The 23,567-nt window shown below is 33.4% G+C and overlaps 1 protein-coding gene and 1 long non-coding RNA gene across 2 annotated transcripts; both read right to left on the bottom strand.

Annotated features, from left to right (window-relative positions):
• Window positions 1–1,137: 1,137 nt before the first annotated feature.
• Window positions 1,138–8,656, bottom strand: LOC143048929 (uncharacterized). Its single transcript, XR_012969941.1, has 6 exons — window positions 8,485–8,656; window positions 7,699–7,902; window positions 6,300–6,400; window positions 4,481–4,599; window positions 2,536–2,653; window positions 1,138–1,445 (listed from the first exon to the last, which is right to left on the bottom strand). It is a non-coding gene; the product is annotated as an uncharacterized LOC143048929 (long non-coding RNA).
• A 3,688-nt stretch (window positions 8,657–12,344) lies between these two features.
• LOC143048826 (neuroendocrine convertase 2-like) lies at window positions 12,345–23,115 on the bottom strand. The gene is made up of 7 exons (XM_076222695.1): window positions 22,839–23,115; window positions 21,196–21,327; window positions 20,337–20,429; window positions 19,512–19,637; window positions 14,847–14,914; window positions 13,242–13,326; window positions 12,345–12,374 (listed from the first exon to the last, which is right to left on the bottom strand). Exons 1-7 carry the CDS (start codon window positions 23,061–23,063, stop codon window positions 12,345–12,347), a joined length of 759 nt encoding a protein of 252 aa, XP_076078810.1. The 5' UTR covers window positions 23,064–23,115.
• Window positions 23,116–23,567: the final 452 nt, after the last annotated feature.

The raw sequence follows: 23,567 nt of genomic DNA, 5'->3' as shown, positions 1-23,567 counted from the left end.
AACTCTTTGTTCCTGTAATAATAAAAAATGCTTACCATCGACTTTAATATGAACGACTTTTTAACACATATATAAAAAAAAAAGAAAAATTAGAAAAAAAACAATAAGGTTTTTCCTCTCGTAGAGGAAAGACCTTCATAAACTCACCATAGCAACCATAATTAAAGTTTAGTAATTGCGCCAGACGCGCGTTTCGTCTACCAAAGACTCATCAGTACGCTTGAATAAAAAAAGTTTAAAAGGCCAAATAAAGTGCGAAGTTGAAGAGCACTGAGGACCAAAAATTCCCTTATAAGTTTTTGCAAAATACAGCTAAGGTAATCTATTCCCCTCTTAAAAACCTCAACTCATGGCGTACATCGTATTTCTCTTCAACCAAGAGTTCCAAAGGTCTACGAATCCGGGTGTAAACATTGTTAACTGTGTTATCTTTTAAACTCCATGATTTTTCAAAATACAAAAAGGTGAAATGATCATCCGAGTTTGAGAATCAACTGTCAAAAGCAGTGTCTCATAAACCAAATGACTTATAAATTGGAAAGACAATACGCATTGCTTGTGTTTCGATTCAGTGATGATACGACTTCGCGGGCTTATATCATAATCAGCATAATCATATGCGGATTGTTAATTGTGATTAAGCATGGTAGGTGATAAATGCATATAACAAGACTCTTACCCTGTCCGCGTTACTTAATGTCGGTCAGTTTGAAGTTCATGCAATTTCCTAGTTTTGTTTCCAAATACAATGCTGTAGCAAGTGTGGTAATAGGACAACTATCATTAAGGGACCTTCATTTGAGGGTCATGTGTGGTATTAGGAAAAGTATCACCAAGTGATCTTCATTTGAGGGTCATGTGTGGTAATAGGACAACTATCGTTAAGAGACTTCCATTTGAGGGTCAATAATGCTCTTAACTTCGTACTGTATTTTGGCCTTTTAAACTTCTTTGGTTAAAGCGTGATGATATTTTTATGACGAAACATGAGCCAAGCATACACAATTTAAACACTGATAGACTATAGCTATGATGATTTTATTCGCCTCTTCCTAACATTATTATTATATTTGAAATTCAAAATGCTGATATCGTCTCAAGTATTTGTTTCAATAATTGAATGATACATACCCCTAGCTATCATGCTGTTTAGTTTTAATAAAACTTTCCACTGTCCTATAGGATTTTCTCCCCATAAATGAACAACTTTATAAGTCCAAGTAAAGGTGTCTGAGATAGTGGCAGTGACTAATGCATCGGCGATCCGTTGAGGAAGTAGAACTACTTTTGTCCCACTGGGAGAAATCAGGTACACCTCAACTGCTCCCCTACAGCATGAGAAATCAAAACTCACTGTAGCCATTACATGTTCTAAATAACGGATTGGACAATCGTAACGGGAGACATAAATTCTACTTCTGGCTTTTGATCTTTCCTGTAAAATCCTACAAGAAGAGGAACAATTTATAACTTAAAATTTAGTAATTTTCAAATCAATTAAAAAAAATCATTACAAGTATTTTTTCGCCGTAACAATTTCATTAATCCACAATTACGCAAAACAATGTATTTGGAACGCAAAAAAAACCAACACGTAACGACGTTGTCATGAGCCCAGAAGCCAGCACTTGGTAACTGACATCATTGTGTTGGAAACCAAATCATTTGTTGATACTGATTGATACACATATGCACAAAGCTTAAAACAAATATGGTTAAAAATCAGAGATCCAGTTTAACTTTTGTTTTATATTGTTTACTGCTGCGTGAGAAAGATTCAGTATGATTTGCATCACATGCAATTTTTGGTCTGTCTAAGATCAGTTACAAATAATAAAATTACAAAAATACTAACCTCCGAGGAAAATTCATTTTTCCTAATCAAATGGCAAAATCAAAAGCCCAAACACATAAAACGAAATGAAAACAACTGTCATATTCCTGACTTGGTACGGGCATTTTCATTTGTAAAAAATAGTGAATTAAACCTAGTTTTAAAGCTAGCTAGACCTCTCACTTGTATGACAGGCGCATCAAATTCCGTTAAAATTACGAAAAACTGCCACAAACATTTTAATCATGACTAAACCTTGTTTTATCATTGTTGGACTTTAAATAAACAAATGTGTAAGAGAATAACATCATTCGTGAATCACAAGAATGGCTGACCGAGTTAGAAGCGGCCGACAGATTCCCTCTGACAAATTATACCTCACTTTATCAGTAGTAGGAATGTGTTCCGTTGCTCTGTTCTATCTCTTAAAAGGTTATCTTTTCTTTTTTCACGTGTCGTTTTTTTTCAATTTAATTTAACAAAAGAGCACACCGAGTTGCTCTTCAAGTCCACACAGTGTAATCTAACATACGTTCCAACATTAGAGTAAAAAAACTATGGAACTGGTACACACCTTTTATATTCAATTTATCAACAATTAGTGAGTACATTCTAATATTTACTCGACGCTCAGTTTTAACTCCTGAAACTTTTACAGTTTTGCAAGACGCTAAGTTTTAACTCCTTACACTTTTACTTACATGTTTGGGCTGCTGACTTGTGATTGCCAAGTAAGTTGTTCTGGTACAGTTTTCCACCCTATTGCCTTCTTGACCATGTCCGCAGCATTCATCAAACCGAATCCCATTCTGTGATGAACTGATTGAAGAGATGGATTTTAACTTTTGATCTCATATTGATGCAACCATTGTAACAGAAAAAAACAGGGGAACTAAAGAAAAAATATTGGAAGGGACGTATTTGAATTTCAACACAAACACGAGGCCTGTTTGAACTAGTATCTGAATTTTTAATCCATACACTACATTGTCCGTGGAACAGTCCAGAGGTTCGAATGATTTAGTATAATACGTTTTTCCTGTTAAGTTACTGATGAAATCAGGAGTCGTGATTAACATATCACATGTCTTACACGTGCTCCTTTTTCCTTTTTTGTGAACTAGTATACTGTTCTCCCTTGACAAACGACATTGCAAGGTGACATGCAGCTGACAGTTATCATTATACAGGAAACTAGATAATCGGTATTTATTTATCTTCAGAAATACTAAAGAACAATGAAACACTTCACGTTTTTTTACATAAATAAGGCCGTTAGTTTTCTCGTTTGAATTGTTTAACATTGTCTTACCGGGGCCTATTATAGCTGACTATGCGGTATGGGCTTTGCTCATTGTTGAAGGCTGTACGGTGACCTATAGTTGTTAATGTCTGTGTCATTTTGGTCTTTTGTGGATAGTTGTCTCATTGGCAATCATACCACATCTTCTTTTTTATATTACCTTAACACTCCCGAGACGAGTAGTCGACTCTTTTTCGGTCTTAACGAAAAACCTTACAACTCTTTAACTTCTTTCTTGATTCGATCTTTTAACTTGTTTGTCTGAAGCATCCCCGATGAGTCTCTTGTAGCCGAGCCTTTTTTCATTAATTGCGAATCTCATGAACGTGACCTACCGACTTAGACTAATTACCGGATTTCTTATCACATAAGCAACACGATGTGTAACAAATGTGGAGCAGGATTTGCTTACCCTTCCGGAGCACATGAGATCATCCCCAGTTTTTGTGGAGTTCATATTGTTTATTCTTTGATTTTCTATGTTGTGTCATGTGTACTATTGTTTGTCTGTTTGTCTTTTTCATTTTTAGCCATAGTGTTGTCAGTTTTTATTCAATTAATGAGTTTGACTGTCCCTCTCTTATATCTTTACTTTGTGTTTAAACAATATATATTTGTTAGTTGTGCTTTGCGTCGATCTATTAGTCCAATTTTATAGTTTATACATTTCACTTGACATCTTATACCATTTGGTATACTATTACATTTGACCAATTACATCCTTACATTTGCATGATTGTACCATAACATTTGAATCTTTAAACAATAACATGTAACTGGTTGTACCATTACGTTTGACTAACTATACAATTACATATAACTGCTTAAACAATTCCATGTGATAGATTATACCATTACATGTGATTAATTATACCATTACATGTGATTTATTATACCATTACATGTGATTGATTATACAATTACATGTGATTGATTATACAATTACATTAATTAATGATATCATTACATATGATTAATTATATCATGACATTTGACTGATTATACTATAACATATTACTGATTTTACTATAAATCTTGACTGATTATATCATTATATGTAATTGAGTATGATTGTACTATAAAACTTCACTGATTATACCATTTTATATAACTGATTATACAATTACATGTAATTGATTTTACCATTATATGTAATTGATTATACCATCATATGTTTTTGATTGAATTCAACTGCATGACATGATAATACCACAAATAAAGACAACAGTTGTAGACTGCTATTCAATAGTCACAAATCTATTTAGTGAAAACAAATCCTGTTCACAAACCAAAATCGAGGGAAGCATATAAATAGTAATGATTATGTTATAAGATCTACAAACCCCATAAGCCTGCTCCAGTACGCTGCCATCTGTTCTGAACTTCAAATCTATCCCTGAATCCATATCGTTTAGACGTTCTAACTATTAAATGCTGGACATCTCTCCAGGTAAGGTCATTGCTATAAAAGAAGGACGAAAGATACCAGAGGGACTGTCAAACTCATAAATCAAAAAATTAACTGACAACGTCTGGCTAAAAATGAAAGAAGACAAAGAGACAAACAAAAGTACACATGACAAAACATAGAAAACTAAAGAATAAGCAACACGAACCCTGCAAAAACTAGGGATGATCGCAGGTGCAAAGATATTACAAGTAAACATGCTTCAAAAAACCTCCTACATGTGGAGCAGGATATGCTTACCCTTCCGGAGCACCTGCGATCACCTCTAGTTTTTGGTGGGGTTCGTGTCGCTTATTCTGTAGTTTTCTATGTTTTGTCATGTGTACTATTGTTTGTCTGTTTGTCTTTTTCATTTTTAGCCATGTCGTTGTCAGTTTATTTTAGATTTATGAGTTTGACTGTCCCCCTGGTATCTTTCGTCCCTCTTTTAGTACTATCGTATGTAAGTGTATATCATATTTGTTCCTAGTTTGATGGTTTGTACAAATGTGCCTAAATTAGTCCGTTTGGTTAAATTTGCTCAATTAATGTGTTCGTTTGAAACAGCTTGTCATACAGAATGTAATTACCATATTTTCTGGTCCATATAATGACTCATGGTTGTTTATATCGATGTCATTTGGTCATTAGTAATCATATCACATTTCCTTCTATTCTGTATATATCAGAAGACGATAACCCTGTCGTAACATCAAGTCTTGCTCAGTTTTGAGTCTATGCGAAAACCTCAACTTTGGTCTTAAAATGCATTTGTATATTCTTACAGGACTCTCGAGAATTCTTTTAAAAATTATATTTCAAAGTCATTGGTTTGAAAAAAAATTGTTACCTTTCTCTAAAAATCACTTTTAAAATATAGAAAAAGTGAAAAATAATTATTTTTTTTAAAAAAGATTGCACATCTTCAACATTTAAACAATCTGTATGATACAAGAGGGTCGAAAGATACCAAAGGGACATAAATTGCAAGCAACCGGTTAGAAAACTATGGTCAAAATTAATGTCACAAAATTGTAATCATCTTTTTTGTCTATTTTTTTTTTTAAATTGTGTAAAAAAAACGGTTGAAAAGGGAAAGGAAAATTGCCTGAAAATTTTCATTAACTGCAGGTGTAAACTTAAAGGTGTGCAACCTTTCAATATATATGAATAAGAAATGCAGGTGGAATTGATAACTAAAAATAAATATCTATTTTGTAAATAATGTTGATAATTCACAAAGTATTGAAAAATGAAAAGAATAATCCTAAAACAACAATTTTATAGCAGGTGTACCATTTAAATGTTTCTGTGAAGTGACAAGAACTATTAAAAGAAAAGACAGAAAACTGTGGGACATGTTGGTTACACAATTTAAGTACCTCTTTCTCAAACATCACCATTCATAAAGCAGGCTTTGGACTTTTCCAACCGGTCAAATTTAAAAACAAAAACTCGTCGAAGAGACTATTAAGACTAGGGCCTAAGTTTTTTTCTTCTTCCTTTTCACAAAACACAAATAAATAAAAGCAAATGTCCGAACTTTAACATAAAAATGAGATATGTGTACAGCTGAAATGAAAGAATTTTTTAGTTTTATATTTTCAGATGTGCGAATTTCAGTATTCAAATCATCATGCAACTATTACAGAGCACCACCCTTGTCACATCTTGTTTATTTTTTTCGATATTTTTTATACTTTACTGAAACTTACTTTGCCTCTAATGCCAGTGCGATGATTCCAACTGCAATCGGAGCGGCATAAGAGGTACCTTGTAAACCATCTCTACAACCCGAATTAATAGTAGTTGATGTCTGTAAAGGTTAAAAATACAAATCGTTGAAATAAAAATTAAAATAGATATTTACATGGATGGGCGTGCCTTAAGTTGTATGATCATCTGATCAGTGAGAATGTAAAACTATTACTACTATTCCTGTTCTGTATCGTGTGCCGCATTTCCAAATTAGATTGAATAGGTAGAGTCATTAATTTGATATAACCCTCAATTTTGGTGTGGTTCATGTTAATCAGTCTTCCGTTTTCTATGATGTGTTTTGTATACTGTTGTTTGTCTCTTGATCGTTTTTCGATTCTGCCATGGCATTGGTTGTTTGTTTTCGAGTTTTAAGTTTGAAATTTATTGTATTTCGCCACTCTTTTGTGAGCAATAACATATTTTATAATAATACTTCTAAAAATCCCCGTTAATAGATTTTAAAGAGCTATTTTGAAACTTCGAAAACATGTATAGTTAATATATGCACCTGTACTTCAAGAAATTTCAATTTAAATACATTCTGCTGTTGTCTGGTCTATGGTCGGGTTGTTTGCTATGTGACACATTCCCCATTTCTATTCTCACATTTATTATGATTATAACACGTCAAACAGAGATGGAAGCTATCAAAGTGAGGCGAAATTTCAGGTTAAATGCATTATAGATATAACACGTTAAATATAGGAGAAAGATATCAAAGGAAAATACAAACTTAAAGGCGAAAACATTTTTGCAAAATCATATATAGTTATCAAAGGTACCAGGATTCTAATTTAGTACGCCAGACGCGCGTTTCGTCTACATAAGACTCATCAGTGACGCTCAAATCAAAATATTTATAAATCCAAACAATATTACGAAAAAAACAGTCCACCAAAAAACACACAATAAAAATCAAAACAACATGAAGACATCAAAGACCGGACTGATAGCAAATCGTATCAGCATTTTATATAAAAAAGTCATTGTATTATTGAAGATTGAACAAAGAAATATAAGGTTTAATTATTTATAACACTAAACTACTACAGCTCCTTGAAAGACAGAGTTTTTAACATTAACGAATACAGCCATAAAACGATCAGCTTGTAACTCAAGTTATTAAAACGAGGGTTATCAATCTTCCTATATCTATTATCAGTCTACATAATTTATTAGAATAACTATAATGTGAGACAATAGACGGGATGGCTTATTCTGACTATGGAGCAAAACACCACCGACAACCGTAGCATAGCCAAGGTGTTTTTACACGTTTATATTATTTCTATATATAATTTCCAATTTGAACAAAGTTTTACCACTGTTTTTTGCTGCCTTGTTTGTATTTACCAGAAGTCTGTCAAAAGCGCTTCCTCCATAAGCACTGGCCATTATAGATGATCCTATTTCTCCATACCGAGTAACATAGTCGTATCCAACGCTTTGTATACCGATAGTATAAATGATGGTATGAGCGGACTTTGTATTTGGTGTTGCAATTCCGCCACCATTTCCGGCTGAAAAAACGTGTATATTACCTTTCCCTTGTCTTCCCTGAAATCACACAAAACATATTCATCAACGAAAGTCCCGTTTTATTCATTAAAATATCCAAATATGCATAAACAGACAGTATAGGGATACAGTAAATGTGCACGTTTATAGTCAAGTTTTTCATGCCAATGTACTCTCTCTCTCTCTCTCTCTCTCTCTCTCTCTCTCTCTCTCTCTCTCTCTCAGTTTAAAATTTAAAACCACTGACTTTACCATAAATTGTGTTACAAGTATTCTCTCTCTCTCTCTCTCTCTCTCTCTCTCTTTAAAATTTAAAGCCACTGACTTTGCCATAAATTGCGTTACAAGTGTTCTAGAATACGACATTATCAAACATTTTACAATGATTGATTAAGTAATCTTTCTTTTTAACTCTCTTTTTTATTCTAACGTTTGTAATACAAGGTAAAATCACAAAAATACTGAACTCAGAGGAAAATCTAATCGGAAAGTCCATAATCGCATGGCAAAATCAAATGACAAAACACATCAAAAACGAATGGACAAGAACTGTCATATTCCTTACTTGGTACAGGCATTTTTAAATGTAGAAAATGATGGTAAAAGTATTCATAAACTTACATATCTTGCCGAGTTTTCAAATGCTGCTCGACGCATTGGTGTTAATACTGAGTAATTATAATGTCCTATTGGGCCATAACTATTACAGTAAATGTCAATTGTATCATACATATGTGATAATGATCTGGCAAGTTGCGAATCTGATATGGGAACAGGAGTAATCGAGCCTAATAATCCAATAGCTAAAAAATATAGGTAAAACCTAAATTTGTAAATTTATATATACAGTAAAATTAGACGTGTTGTTGTTGTTCCGAGTGCGGAAATTTCTCGCTGCATTGAAGACCTTTTGGTGACCTTCTGCTGTTGTTTGCTCTGTGGTCGGGTTGTTGTCTCTTTGACGCATTCCCCATTTCCATTCTCAATTTTAGTTAATAGTGTGTTAATTTACGTTTTTTGATTAAGTTAAACCTTTCAATTGATATTTTATCGTGTGTATTTCTACATTGTGATGTTATACTATTGTTTCACAAAAAGGGAGAAGGTTTGGTACCATTTAAACGTACACATGTTTTCACCTGTCCTAAGTCAGGAATCTGATGTACAGTAGTTGTCATTTATTTATGTAATTTATACGTATTTCTCATTTCTCGTTATTTTTTATATAGATTAGACCGTCGGTTTTCTCGTTTGAATATTTTAACACTAGTAATTTGGGGGCACTTTACAGCTTGTTGTTCGGTGTAAGCCAAGGCTCTGCGTTGAAGTCCGTACATTGACATATAATGGTTTACTTTTATAAATTGTTATTTGGATGGAGAATTGTTTTATTGGTACTCCTACCACATCTTCCTATATCAAGGTAATGGAAAACGATTTTTTATTACAAAATAATTATTTTTTTGTTCAGAATACAAAAACAGGCGTGAAAATTCAAAGTCATATCAAAGCTGGTATATATTAAAAATATAGAGACGATATATAACACTAGGTAGGTTAACATTAAATAGCAAATAAAAAGCATTACAAATCGTATCGACATGTCAATTTCGCCTTTTCAGAATCTAAAGGACTATTGGTAATATTATTGTTCGTACACCAACATGAAAAATGAAATTCCATTTTTTAGAACGTTTTTGACCAATAACAACGTTTTGGTTCACGCTTTTGAAAATATAACCCAGAATGCATTATATTTCGAAACAGCGAATTTACACAAAGTCGTGATAGGTGATAAAGTTATATGATGAGGGTGTGTTGATCGATTATTGTTTCAGATTAAAATTTGAGTCGGGTGTGCAAAGCTGAAAACACATAACAGCCTAGTTAAGTTTTGGATGGACAAAGAAACTCCAAATAGTGACCTCTTTTTTATTGAAATGTACAGAAAAAAACAACTGAAGCGTACATACAAATGTATAACTTCGGTTTTGACCCTTTTTGTGTTTCGGACAAAAGCTTTGGTAAGTAGAAAGAAAAGGATATAACAAAAATGATCAAGGAAATAAGATATTCCAATATGTCAACATGGCTTAAATTAGCGATTCAGTGCTTATAAGAGTTCTTATCCTTATAGGTCAATAAACTCATCATAGATACATGTACCAGGATTGAAATTTTGTTATAGCGCCTATTGTCTACAAGAGACTCCTCAGTGACTCTCGTATTAAAAAAACAGTTAAAAGGTTAAATAAAGTACGAAGTTGAAGAGCATAGGACCAAACATTCCTAAAAGTGTTGCCAAATACAGCTAAGGTAATCTATTCCTGAGGTAGAAAAGACTTTACTATTTCAAAAATTCAAAGTTTTGTTAACAGTTAATTTTAAATTATGACCATATCAAGGATAATTCATGTCAACACAGAAGTAGACAATGTTTACGCTTTATGTGTTTAGCGAGACAGAAAAACGAAGATAGAGAGAACAATTGAAAATAGATCAGCATGATAAAGTTTCCTAATAAGACGAATGAGTAAATTAGTCAGTTTACTTCTTCACATGCTATGATAAAGTGAAGAAATAAAACTAAATATTGTACGTAGGAACGCTTTTCTTAGTTACCCTTCCCGAGGAACGTACATACCCAACAAATTTAACAGAAAAGATGTAACTAGTATAAATTATGATACGTTTTCCTGATATTCATTCAATATCTTTAACTATTTTGTTTTTAAATGGAAAAGTGGAGTACAATGATTCGATATGCATGGGAAACATATGAGATACAAATAAACGTCTGGTTAATCAATCAAACTCAAACTGGTTAGAACCGGTTTAAATGTAAACATATCATAGATAACCTGGGGTTCTTGGTCACTGGTAGTCTGATTGTTAAACGCTTACAAGTATTAGTACTAGTATGACGTAGTCTAATTGGGTCAGGTTCCGAGCTAAATCATAGAATGTAATACGATAGTTCGTCATTCGAAATATTTGTTATTCAATATCTAAAATCAAAGGTTTTAATATTTTGAAGTATAACTTATCGAGAGTTGTCAAATATCGTCTTGCACGACAATTAAGAATATGTTCACTAATAAAGGCAACAATAGTAAACCACTGTTCAAAAATCATAAATCGATTGAGAGAAAACAAATCCGGGTTATAATCTAAAACGGAGGGAAACACGTGCATCAACTATAACAGGAAAACAAAGAAACAACAGAAACACTGAAGTGCAACAAAACACAAACGACAATCGATATACATAGAAACGATCGATCGAACTATAAGATAACGACTGCTATATTTCTCACTTGGTTCAGGACATTTTGAGAAAACATGATGGGTTGTACCTGATTTTGAGGCTGACCATACATCGCAATATAATGATTGTAAGATGCTATGTAGGTAATTTTTTAAGAATCTCAAAGATCTGCAAACTTTATTTTCTTGAATAAGCTTATATGGTTTAAATACAATTACATTTGTAGAGAACAAATAAAGGCAACAGTAGTAAGTTTATGCTCATTTCATGATTTGTTTGAGGATAAACGCAAACACAGGTAACTCCCCAGATAGCAAACATGTGTTGGGCCAATGTTGGCATTCTGTTGGCAACATTGTTGGGCCTACGTTGGAAAACTATGTTGGGCCAACGTCATTTTGCTCATCGGCCCTCAGTTGGCCCAACATGTTGGGTCTTTGTTGGCCCAACATCAGTATGCCAACAAAACTAACTATTCGCCAACAATCTGCCAACGATGTTAACTATTTGCCAACAGTCTACCAACGTCGTCTAGTTTTAAACTATGTTGTGTCAATGTTGGTCAAACAGCAGTATGCCAACGATAGCTTCAGGCTGTCAAATATGTTTATCATACATTTCATGTTATGTTTCATAAAATATTTATCTCTAGTACATAATGTAAATTATGTTCGCAAGTCAGTCTCGGTTGTCATGTGGAGAGTGTGAACTTACACTCGTGTCAGATGAGCAGCTGAGTTCAGTTGATCAGTTTATCAACTAGCAGAAACTATATTCAAATTTTATTTGTTATTTTGGGCTGGTTTTAAGTATTTTTTGTTTGTGCATAGAATTATTCAGTCATTAAGATAAATACCTTTAAATGACTACACAGATTTGAAAATATTTAGATAAAGAGAATGAAGAGCACATTTTTTGGTTCACACTTTGAAATAATATCTAAAAACAAATTTTAAAGTCTGTGGTATAAAACAGGGAGATAAGAACTTTTATACGTTGGCATATTGTTGGCACAATGTTGGCTCATATTTCAATATTGTCATGAAATATCAATGATATGGATTTTTTATATAAATACTGTTTTAAAGACTTTTGAATTATTCAAAATACTAAGAATTTTCTAGCTCTTGGCACAGACGGTAAATGGTCCTATTTGGTAAGACTTAACTTTATTATTTGATTTTTTGATTTTTTAATAAGTCCCCAATGCCCTTCAAACACAATCTATATTCTCTACGATAACCTAGAATCAATCAAATAAAGTTCGATTAAAATTGGTTCAATATCGTTGGGCAAGCTACTTAAAAATAACAGTTGGTAAGAAAATGTTGGGCCAAATTAAGGCGGCCAACATTGGGCCAATAACACCAAAATGACAGTTGGTGGAAAGTCGTTGGGCCAACAAGGGGCCAATAGTGTCAAAATAACTGTTGGCTGAGTTTTGTTGGGCCAACAATGGGCCGATAGTGTCAAAATAACTGTTGGCTGAGTTTTGTTGGGCCAACAAGGGGCCAATAGTGTCAAAATAACTGTTGGCTGAGTTTTGTTGGGCCAACGTCGGTTTCTTGTTGTGCTGCCAACGCCAACTATTTACCAACTGTGCCAACCAATCACCAATGTTGGCCCAACAAAGTATTGCTATCTGGGTCACAAATTCAGAGGGAAATGTGAAAAGTGTGACCGAGTACATAATGTGTCTCTTTTCGTGCATTGGGATTTTTTTGTACCATCTTTTACCAAAACATAGTATTATGCAAGATAGTGCAATATTTAAATCATATTTGAAAAAAAACTATTTAATCCAATTGTATCTTATAGTTATGACCTTTTATCTACCGTTATTTCTGGCATAAATATAGATATTTCTCGTATCAAACTGCACGGAGTGTGATACGAAAACATCTACTTTTATATGAATGGCTTATCCAATATCATTAGACGATATTACGGCATTTATGATGAATATTTGTTAGTTCATTAATGTCTTTCACAGGTTAAGACTATGTACAATTCGTCCATTGCAACTGACAAATGTAAAATTCAGGACGAAAGTATCTTATTGCTACTAGATAGATGATAGTCAAAATAAATCTAATGTTTTCTTACCTACTAGTGTTGTATTGTATGCAACACCAACAGCACAGTAGTTATTCTCTTTTGTTGCACCTATAACACCCGCAACCGTTGTTCCGTGACTGAATTAATACAAAAGATCATTTTTATGTCACCATACGAGCCTTACAATTTGATGAATAATTAAATTTGAATAAAAACAATGAACAACACAACAGCTGTTAAATGTGGAGCAGCGACACAGTTATAGAGCGAAGGGATCCTGTTGGTCAAGGAGCAGCGACACAGTTATAGAGCGAAGGGATCCTGTTGGTCAAGCGATGGTTTTCTATGTTGTGTTTTGTACCATTTTGTTTTTGTTTTTGTTGTTTGTTATTAGGTTTGGTTGTCAAATTTGTATCTCTCACTTTATTCAATCTAATAAAAAGATTACCATTACTTGTTTATTTACTTTATATTACAACAAGGATTTTAACTTCTTCATGAGTAACTGAACATGCCTTTTTTGAACTCCAGAAACTCCTTATTCTACCTTGTCTCATATTCGGCAAAAAAGTTTAAAAAACCACAATCTGTATGCTGAGTTGTTTGTCCTTTTCGTAATATCCGTAGAGGTGTCTGTCCTAGTCGTGTTACCCATTGAATGGTCTAACCTGTTCTATTATCAATAGAGTTGTATGAATATAGTCGTCTGTCCTGATCATTTTACCAAATGAGTTGTCTGTCCTTGTCGAAATACCCATGGAGTTATCTATCATTCTTTATCCATAGGGTTGTCTGTCCTTGTCGTAACACCCTAAGAGTTATCTGTCCTTGCTGTTATACCGGTACCCGTGAAGTTGTCTGACTTTGTATGTTAAACTATTGTTGTCTGCCAGGGAAATTACATGGAGTTGTCTGTCCTTGTATATTCCATGGAATTGTCTGTCCTTGTCTTATTACCAATGGAGTTGTCTGTCCTGGTCGTATTACACATGGAGTTGTTTGTCTCTGTCATAAAACCCATGGAGTTGTCTGTAATGGTCGGATTACACATGGAGTTGTTTGTCATTGTCATAAAACCCATGGAGTTGTCTGTAATGGTCGGATTACACATGGAGTTGTTTGTCATTGTCATAAAACCCATGGAGTTGTTTGTCATTGTCATAAAACCCATGGAGTTGTCTGTAATGGTCGGATTACACATGGAGTTGTTTGTCATTGTCATAAAACCCATGTAGTTGTCTGTCCTGATCGTATTACACATGGAGTTGTTTGTCGTTGTCATAAAACCCATGTTGTTGTCTGTCCTGGTCGTATTACACATGGAGTTGTTTGTCATTGTCATAAAACCCATGTAGTTGTCTGTCTTGGTCGTATTACACATGGAGTTGTTTGTCGTTGTCATAAAACCCATGTCGTTGTCTGTAATGATCGTATTACCAATGTTGTTGTCTGTCATTGTCGTTTCAAACGAGAGTTTCTCATTTTGCAATTCTATTTTAATGCCTCAAGTTTAATGTATTTTTTTTATTTGTTGTCCGTTACCCTCTCAGCAGTAAATCCTGTAAACCCTTACCATCAGAGGTACTTTAAGGTTTTTGTTAAAACTAGTCTGAATCGGTTTAAATTGTTTCTTTCTTATATGTATTAATCATCTTACTACATGGTTGAATCTGTCGGGTTCGGATCGTCGTCATCGTTGTAATAATCATATGACTTTGATTCATCCTACAAAATTATTTTACAGTAAACAAAAAAGATATGATAAGATAAGATAAGATAAGATAAGATAAGATAAAACTGAATAAGATAAGATCAGATATCTTAAGAGAAATATATATGTTGCTCGGTAACTCACCGTATTAGTCATATCAGTATGAAAAAAGTAAAAACACAAAAATACTGAACTCCGAGGAAAAATATGAATATAATCTAACTTTTTTTTGTAACGAATTAACACTACATATTTGTTAGATCGGTAAGTATCTTAAGACAAATTCTAACTTTTGCTTCGTAATTAAAAGAGGGACGAAAGATACCAAAGGGGCAGTCAAACTAATAAATCTAAAATAAACTGACAACGCCATGGCTAAAAATGAAACAGACACACAGACAAACAATAGTACACATGACACAACATAGAATACTAAAAAGGTCGTGTTTTTATCTGGCTGTTTATGACGTCTTTACACTAAATCCAGTGGATGTTGGATGTGTACGGATTGATAGTTTAGTCTTAGATGCATGATTATTTTTATGAGTTGTTAGTGGCTTTGAACTAGCTGTCAGATAACTGCGAGTACTCTCAAATCTGTTCATTGTGTCTTTTTGTGTCGGGATGTATAAGTACCCGGCCACGTCCTCTGGTATTTTTGTCCATCTGATGAGTTAAGCCTTTTTGAACTGATTTTTTATAGTTCGTTCTTATGTTGTACTGTTAAACCACTGTCCCAGGTTAGTGGGAAGGTTGGGATCCCGGAAACATGTTTAACCTCACCACATTATTTATGTATGTGCCTGTCCCAAGTCAGGAGCCTGTAATTCAGTGTTTGTTGTTTATTAATGTGGGACATATTTGTTTTTCGTCAATTTTTTTTTTTTTTTTTTTTTTATATATATATATAAATAAGGCCGTTAGTTTTCTCGTTTGAATTGTTTTACATTGTCTTATAGGGGCCTTTTATAGCTGACTATTCGGTATGGGCTTTGTTCATTGTTGAACGATGACCTATAGTTGTTAATGTCTGCGTCATTTTGGTCTCTTTGTTGTCTCATTGACAATCATACCACATCTTTTTTCATAACTCTACATATTTGTTAGATCGGTAAGTATCTTAAGACAAATCTAACTGTTGGTTGTTAACGAACTAACTCTACATATTTGTTTGATCGGTAAGTATCTTAAGACAAATCTAACTGTTGGTTGTTAACGAACTAACTCTACATATTTGTTTGATCGGTAAGTATCTTAAGACAAATCTAACTGTTGATTGTTAACGAACTAACTCTACATATTTGTTAGATCGGTAAGTATCTTAAGACAAATCTAACTGTTGGTTGTTAACGAACTAACTCTATATATTTGTTTGATCGGTAAGTATCTTAAGACAAATCTACCTTTTGCTTGGTAACGAACTAACTCTACATATTTGTTAGATCGGTAAGTATCTTAAGACAAATCTAACTGTTGGTTGTTAACGAACTAACTCTACATATTTGTTTGATCGGTAAGTATCTTAAGACAAATCTAACTGTTGATTGTTAACGAACTAACTCTACATATTTGTTAGATCGGTAAGTATCTTAAGACAAATCTAACTGTTGGTTGTTAACGAACTAACTCTATATATTTGTTTGATCGGTAAGTATCTTAAGACAAATCTAACTGTTGGTTGTTAACGAACTAACTCTACATATTTGTTAGATCGGTAAGTATCTTAAGACAAATCTAACTGTTGGTTGTTAACGAACTAACTCTACATATTTGTTTGATCGGTAAGTATCTTAAGACAAATCTAACTGTTGATTGTTAACGAACTAACTCTACATATTTGTTAGATCGGTAAGTATCTTAAGACAAATCTAACTGTTGGTTGTTAACGAACTAACTCTACATATTTGTTTGATCGGTAAGTATCTTAAGACAAATCTAACTGTTGATTGTTAACGAACTAACTCTACATATTTGTTAGATCGGTAAGTATCTTAAGACAAATCTAACTGTTGATTGTTAACGAACTAACTCTACATATTTGTTAGATCGGTAAGTATCTTAAGACAAATCTAACTGTTGGTTGTTAACGAACTAACTCTACATATTTGTTAGATCGGTAAGTATCTTAAGACAAATCTAACTGTTGGTTGTTAACGAACTAACTCTACATATTTGTTAGATCGGTAAGTATCTTAAGACAAATCTAACTGTTGGTTGTTAACGAACTAACTCTACATATTTGTTTGATCGATAAGTATCTTAAGACAAATCTACCTTTTGCTTGGTAACGAACTAACTCTACATATTTGTTTGATCGGTAAGTATCTTAAAACAAAACTAACTGTTGCTTGGTAATAAACTAACTCGCCATATTCGTCAGATCTGTATGTATCTTAAAACAAAACTAACTGCAGCTTGGTAATAAACTAACTCGCCATATTAGTCAGATAGAATGAACCTTAAGACAAAACTTTTAACTGTTGCTTGGTAACGAACTGACTCACCATATTTGGCAGAAAGAGAAATATATCTGTTGCTCGGTAACTCACCATATTAATCAGATTAGTGTGTACATTAAGACCAATCTAACTGTTGGTTGGTAACGATCTTCCTCACCATTTTAGTCTGATCTGTGTGTATCTTAAGACCAATCTAACTGTTGCTTGGTAACGAACAAACTCGCCATATTAGTCAAATCTGTGTGTATCTTAAGACAAATCTAACTTTTGCTTGGTAACGAACTAACTCTACATATTTTTTAGATCGGTAAGTATCTTAAGACTAATCTAACTGTTGCTTGGTAACAAACTAACTCGCCATATTTGTCAGATCGGTATGTATCTTAAAACAAAACTAACTGTTGCTTGGTAACAAACTAACTCGCCATATTTGTCAGATCGGTATGTATCTTAAAACAAAACTAACTGTTGCTTGGTAACAAACTAACTCGCCATATTTGTCAGATCGGTATGTATCTTAAAACAAAACTAACTGTTGCTTGGTAACAAACTAACTCGCCATATTTGTCAGATCTGTATGTATCTTAAAACAAAACTAACTGTTGCTTGGTAACAAACTAACTCGCCATATTTGTCAGATCGGTATGTATCTTAAAACAAAACTAACTGTTGCTTGGTAACAAACTAACTCACCATATTTGTCAGATCTGTATGTATCTTAAGACAAATCTAACTGTTGCTTGGTAACAAACTAACTCGCCATATTTGTCAGATCGGTATGTATCTTAAAACAAAACTAACTGTTGCTTGGTAACAAACTAACTCGCCATATTTGTTAGATCTGTATGTATCTTAAAACAAAACTAACTGTTGCTTGGTAACAAACTAACTCGCCATATTTGTTAGATCTGTATGTATCTTAAAACAAAACTAACTGTTGATTGGTAACAAACTAACTCGCCATATTTGTCAGATAGAATGTACCTTAAGACAAAACTTTTAACTGTTGCTTGGTATCGAACTGACTCACCATATTTGGCAGAAAGAGAAATATATCTGTTGCTCGGTAACTCACCATATTAGTCAGATTAGTGTGTATATCAAGACCAATCTAACTGTTGCTTGGTAACAAACTAACTCGCCATATTTGTCAGATAGAATGTACCTTAAGACAAAACTTTTAACTGTTGCTTGGTAACGAACTGACTCACCATATTTGGCAGAAAGAGAAATATATCTGTTGCTCGGTAACTCACCATATTAATCAGATTAGTGTGTACATTAAGACCAATCTAACTGTTGGTTGGTAACGATCTTCCTCACCATTTTAGTCTGATCTGTGTGTATCTTAAGACCAATCTAACTTTTGCTTGGTAACGAACTAATTCTACATATTTGTTAGATCGGTAAGTATCTTAAGCCTAATCTAACTGTTGCTTGGTAACGAACTAACTCGCCATATTAGTCAAATCTGTGTGTATCTTAAGACAAATCTAACTTTTGCTTGGTAACGAACTAACTCTACATATTTTTTAGATCGGTAAGTATCTTAAGACTAATCTAACTGCTGCTTGGTAACGAACTAACTCGCCATATTAGTCAGATCTGAGTGTATCTTAAGACAAATCAAACTATTGCATGGTAACGAACTGACTCTGTATATTTTCCAGAAAGACAAAACTAGCTGTTGCTTGGTCACTCACCATATTTGTCAGAAAGAGAAATCTAACTGTTGCTTGGTAACTCACCATATTTGTCAGAAAGACAAATCTAACTGTTGTTGGTAACTCACCATATTTTTCAGAAAGAGAAATCTAACTGTTGGTTGGTTACTATCCATATTTGTTAGAAAGAGAAATATTACTGTTGGTTGGTAACTCACCATTTTTGTCAGAAAGAGAAATCTAACTGTTGCTTGGTAACTCACCATATTTGTCAGAAAGAGAAATGTAACTGTTGGTTGGTAACTCACCATATTTGTCAGAAAGAGAAATCTAACTGTTGGTTGGTAACTCACCATATTTGTCAGAAAGAGAAATCTTACTGTTGCTTGGTAACTCACCATATTTGTCAGAAAGAGAAATCTAACTGTTGCTTGGTAACTCACCATATTTGTCAGAAAGAGAAATGTAACTGTTGCTTTGTAACTCACCATATTTGTCAGATCGATATGATTTGTTTGCATCAACGTGTCTATTACACCAACTGTGATACCTTTTCCTGTGTACCCTAAGGCCCAAGCTTCTTCAATTCTATGAGTGTATCGCATTACACCATTCTGTAAAATAGACCAAATCTACTCTGAGTAATCAGCATGAAAAATCTTTTATGTTTTTTTATTTGAGTTTGTATGAGATATGATTATTATGATTATTATTTTAAGTTTTAGTATCATCTATAAAGACTCCATTTAGAACTACATTATATAATTTGTTATCAAAGGTAACAGGCTTATAATTTAATACGCAAGACAAGCGTTTTGTCTACATAAAGACTCATCAGTGACGATCAGATCAAAATAGTTATAAAGCAAAAGAGGTATAAAGTTAATGAGCATTGAGGATCCAACATTTCGAAAAATTATGCCCAATACGGCTAATGTTATCTATACTTGGGATAAGAAAATCCTTAGTATTTTTAAAGGTTCATTATTTTGTAAACAGGAAATTTATACAAATGACCATATAATTGATATTCATGTCAACATCGAAGTGCTGACTACTGGGCTGGTGAAACCCTTGGGGACGAAACATCCACCAGCAGTGGCATCAACACAGTGTTGTAAATATTTATAAAAGGTACCAGGCTTATAATTTAAAACGCCAGACGCGCGTTTTGTCTACATATGACTCATCAGTGACGTTCATATCAAAATAGTTATAAAACACACAGCAGTTTATTGTAACTATATTCATGTATTTTTGGTAAGAAATGACTACATAATTTATGTAAACCTCTTTTAACAATAATTACTCACTAAATGCCACATATCAGTCAACTCCGGGTCTAGATTAGCTGTGTCGGCATAAGTCATTTCAATTTCCTTCCTGTCTATATCCAGAAACTTGACCTAAAATGCAACACAAATATGAATTTGAAAAAATCTTTTTAAGACAAAATGACTACATACCTGATAAATTGACCTGTTTAAAAATATCGGCTTTTTGGTATAAATCGACCAGTTGTAATATATCGACATTTTGATATACACTACACTGACCTGTTTTAATATATCGACCTGTTGTAATATACTGACCTGTCGTATTTATCAATATGTTGTAATATATAGAGCTGTTGAACAGCAGTATACTACTGTTGCCTTTATTTGTAATATGTTGACCTGTTATAGTATATCGACCTGTTGTAATATACTGATCTATTGAGATAAACTGACCTGTTGTAATATATCGACCTGTTGTAATATATTGACATGTTAGTATAAACTGACCTGTTGTAGTATATCAACCTGTAGTAATATATCGAACTGTTCCAATATATCGGCCTGTTGTAATATACTGACATTTTGTAATATATCGGCCTGTTTTTACATAATGACCTGTTGTAATATATCGGCCTGTTGGAATATACTGACCTGTTGTAGTATATCGACCTAGTATTGATGTGCTGACATTTTAATGTTTGATAACTATTTAAGAATTAAGATGAAATATAATCAACTTCATTAGACCGTTTGATTACTTCTTCAGAGTACACTCTGTCATGGTTGCATGCTAACTTAGCTTTCTCAGGAGCAGTATTTTAACGAACATTAGTTATAACAGATCAGAAGGCTGTGCCGTAACAATAAAAACAAATAATTGAATTTGTGCAAGTACCTTCTTTTCATTTGTCATGTGCAGTATATCATTGTCATCCTCATTCAGTCCTATTGTACCATCTACTAACTGCTTTGAAATTTTGGATTCGTCCAATGAGAACTTATAGTACGTTTCACCGAATAATTCAAACTGTAATATTAAACATGTATATAATGTCTATACATTCGAATAAATATATGATTGGATCGGTAATTAGATCGATGAATTGACTGATGAGTGTACGGACGAATATATTGATTAACGAACTGGTTCATGAATTTACCGATGAGTGAATGGACGATAATATGAAACAATAAATCGTTAGGTGAATCGATTGTTGAGTGAGCTTACGATTAGATGGTTTGAAGAATAGATGGCCTTATGAATGGTTTGGTATGTCGAGTGATTAATGACACGACGAGTGGATGGATTAATAAATAGATTGACGAGTGAACGGACTAATAGGTGGCTTAATAAATAAAATGATGAATTAACTGATGAGTAAACGGACAATTAGATGGATTAAAAAATGGAATGACGAATTAACTGATAAGTGAACGGATGATTAGATGGCTTGATTAATGTAATGACGAATGTTAAAATGAATGAATTAGAGAAACGAGTGATGAGTGACAGACAAATAGATGGCCCTCATGCAAAGCTCTGATTCCTTTCACGGATTTTGCTATATTTTTTGGACCTTTTGGATAATAGCTCTTCATCTTTTATATAAGCTTTAGATTTCAAATATTTTGGCCACGAGCATCACTGAAGAGACATGTATTGTCGAAATGCGCATCTGGTGCCAAAAAATTGGTACCGTTAATTTTATATGGATTAATGAATGGATTGATACATCGATTGATGAGTGAACGGACAAATGAACGGAATGATGAATTAACTGATTAGTGAACGGATGATTGGATGGCTTAATAAATGGAATGATGAATTAACTGGTGAATGAACGAACGATTGGATGGCTTGGTTAATGTAATGACGAATGTTAAAATGAATGAATTAGAGAAACGAGTGATGAGTGAACGGACAAATAGATGGACTGATGAATGGATTGATACAGCGATTGATGAGTGAACGGACAAATGAACGGAATGATGAATTAACTGATGAGTGAACGGATGATTGGATGACTTAATAAATGGAATGATGAATTAACTGATGAATGAACGAACGATTGGATGGCTTAATAAATGAAATGATGAATTAACTAATGAGTGAACGGACATAAAGATGGATAAAATTGGAATGACGAATTAACTGATGAGTGAACGGACAATTAGTTGGACTAATGAATGGATTGATACATCGATTGATGGGTGAACGGACAAATGAACGGAATGATGAATTAACTGATGAGTGAACGGACGATTGAATGGCTTAATAAATAGAATGATGAATTAACTGATGAATGAACGAACGATTGGATGGCTTAGTAAATAATTAAGATTTAAAATTTACACTTATTTTTTTGTTCTGAAAATATTTGGTGGGATTTTGTATCTCGTTTTCTATTTATACCACAATCATTATACCCGCAAAGCTGAAAACATTTTAAAGCGGTAGACCAAGTTAAAGACATTTAATCCATGAAAATAAGGCATTTCTAATCAAGCTATTCTGAGCTATTTATCATTTGGCCTTACCTGTTTTGACAGTTTGAACTTAGGATATCTAGATAGAATATCTTGGATATCTTCGTCAGTACCGTCTGGTTGGAGTTTGATGATTATGTCTGTTGATTCAGGATTTTGTTCGAGGTCCAAGCTACTTTCTCGCTTAATTACATCGTCTGTGTTATAGAGATCAAATTGATTGCTTTGTAATCCGTTGACCAGAATTATCAGGACAATAAACAGTGTAGACGCCATTCTGTTGAAGTAATACGTCAATTATGTATAACGGGATATATATCACTGAAACAGCAACCTAACGAATAGAATTAGCAGGACAATTAGCAGTGAATATGTCATGCTGTCAAACTAGTAGGTCAATTATGTTTAACGATAAATCATGAATATATATCACCAAAACAGCAACCTAACGGCAGGAATCACATATTCACAAAAAAGTCAACAGTCTTCAACAATAGGAATGTGCTACATATATATGTAACTGCTTACCCGTTTAAATTGTTTCACATCTTATCATATTGGAGCAATTTATAGTTTTCCCATATACAATATGGAGTTTACTCATTGCTGAAGGTAGTGTCGTGACCTAAATGTATATTGTACTATAGTAACATACCTATATATAATACTTCAGTTGTTCTCTTTTGTATGTTTGTCTCATGGGCAATAATACCAAATCTGCATACTTGTAATAGATAGAATATATGGTTTTAAAAATTGCATGTTAATTCCAATAGTGAA

This window comes from Mytilus galloprovincialis, chromosome 10 (genome assembly GCF_965363235.1).
Source record: "Mytilus galloprovincialis chromosome 10, xbMytGall1.hap1.1, whole genome shotgun sequence".
Classification (NCBI taxonomy): domain Eukaryota; kingdom Metazoa; phylum Mollusca; class Bivalvia; order Mytilida; family Mytilidae; genus Mytilus; species Mytilus galloprovincialis.
This window is presented reverse-complemented; position numbering and strand designations above follow the sequence as displayed.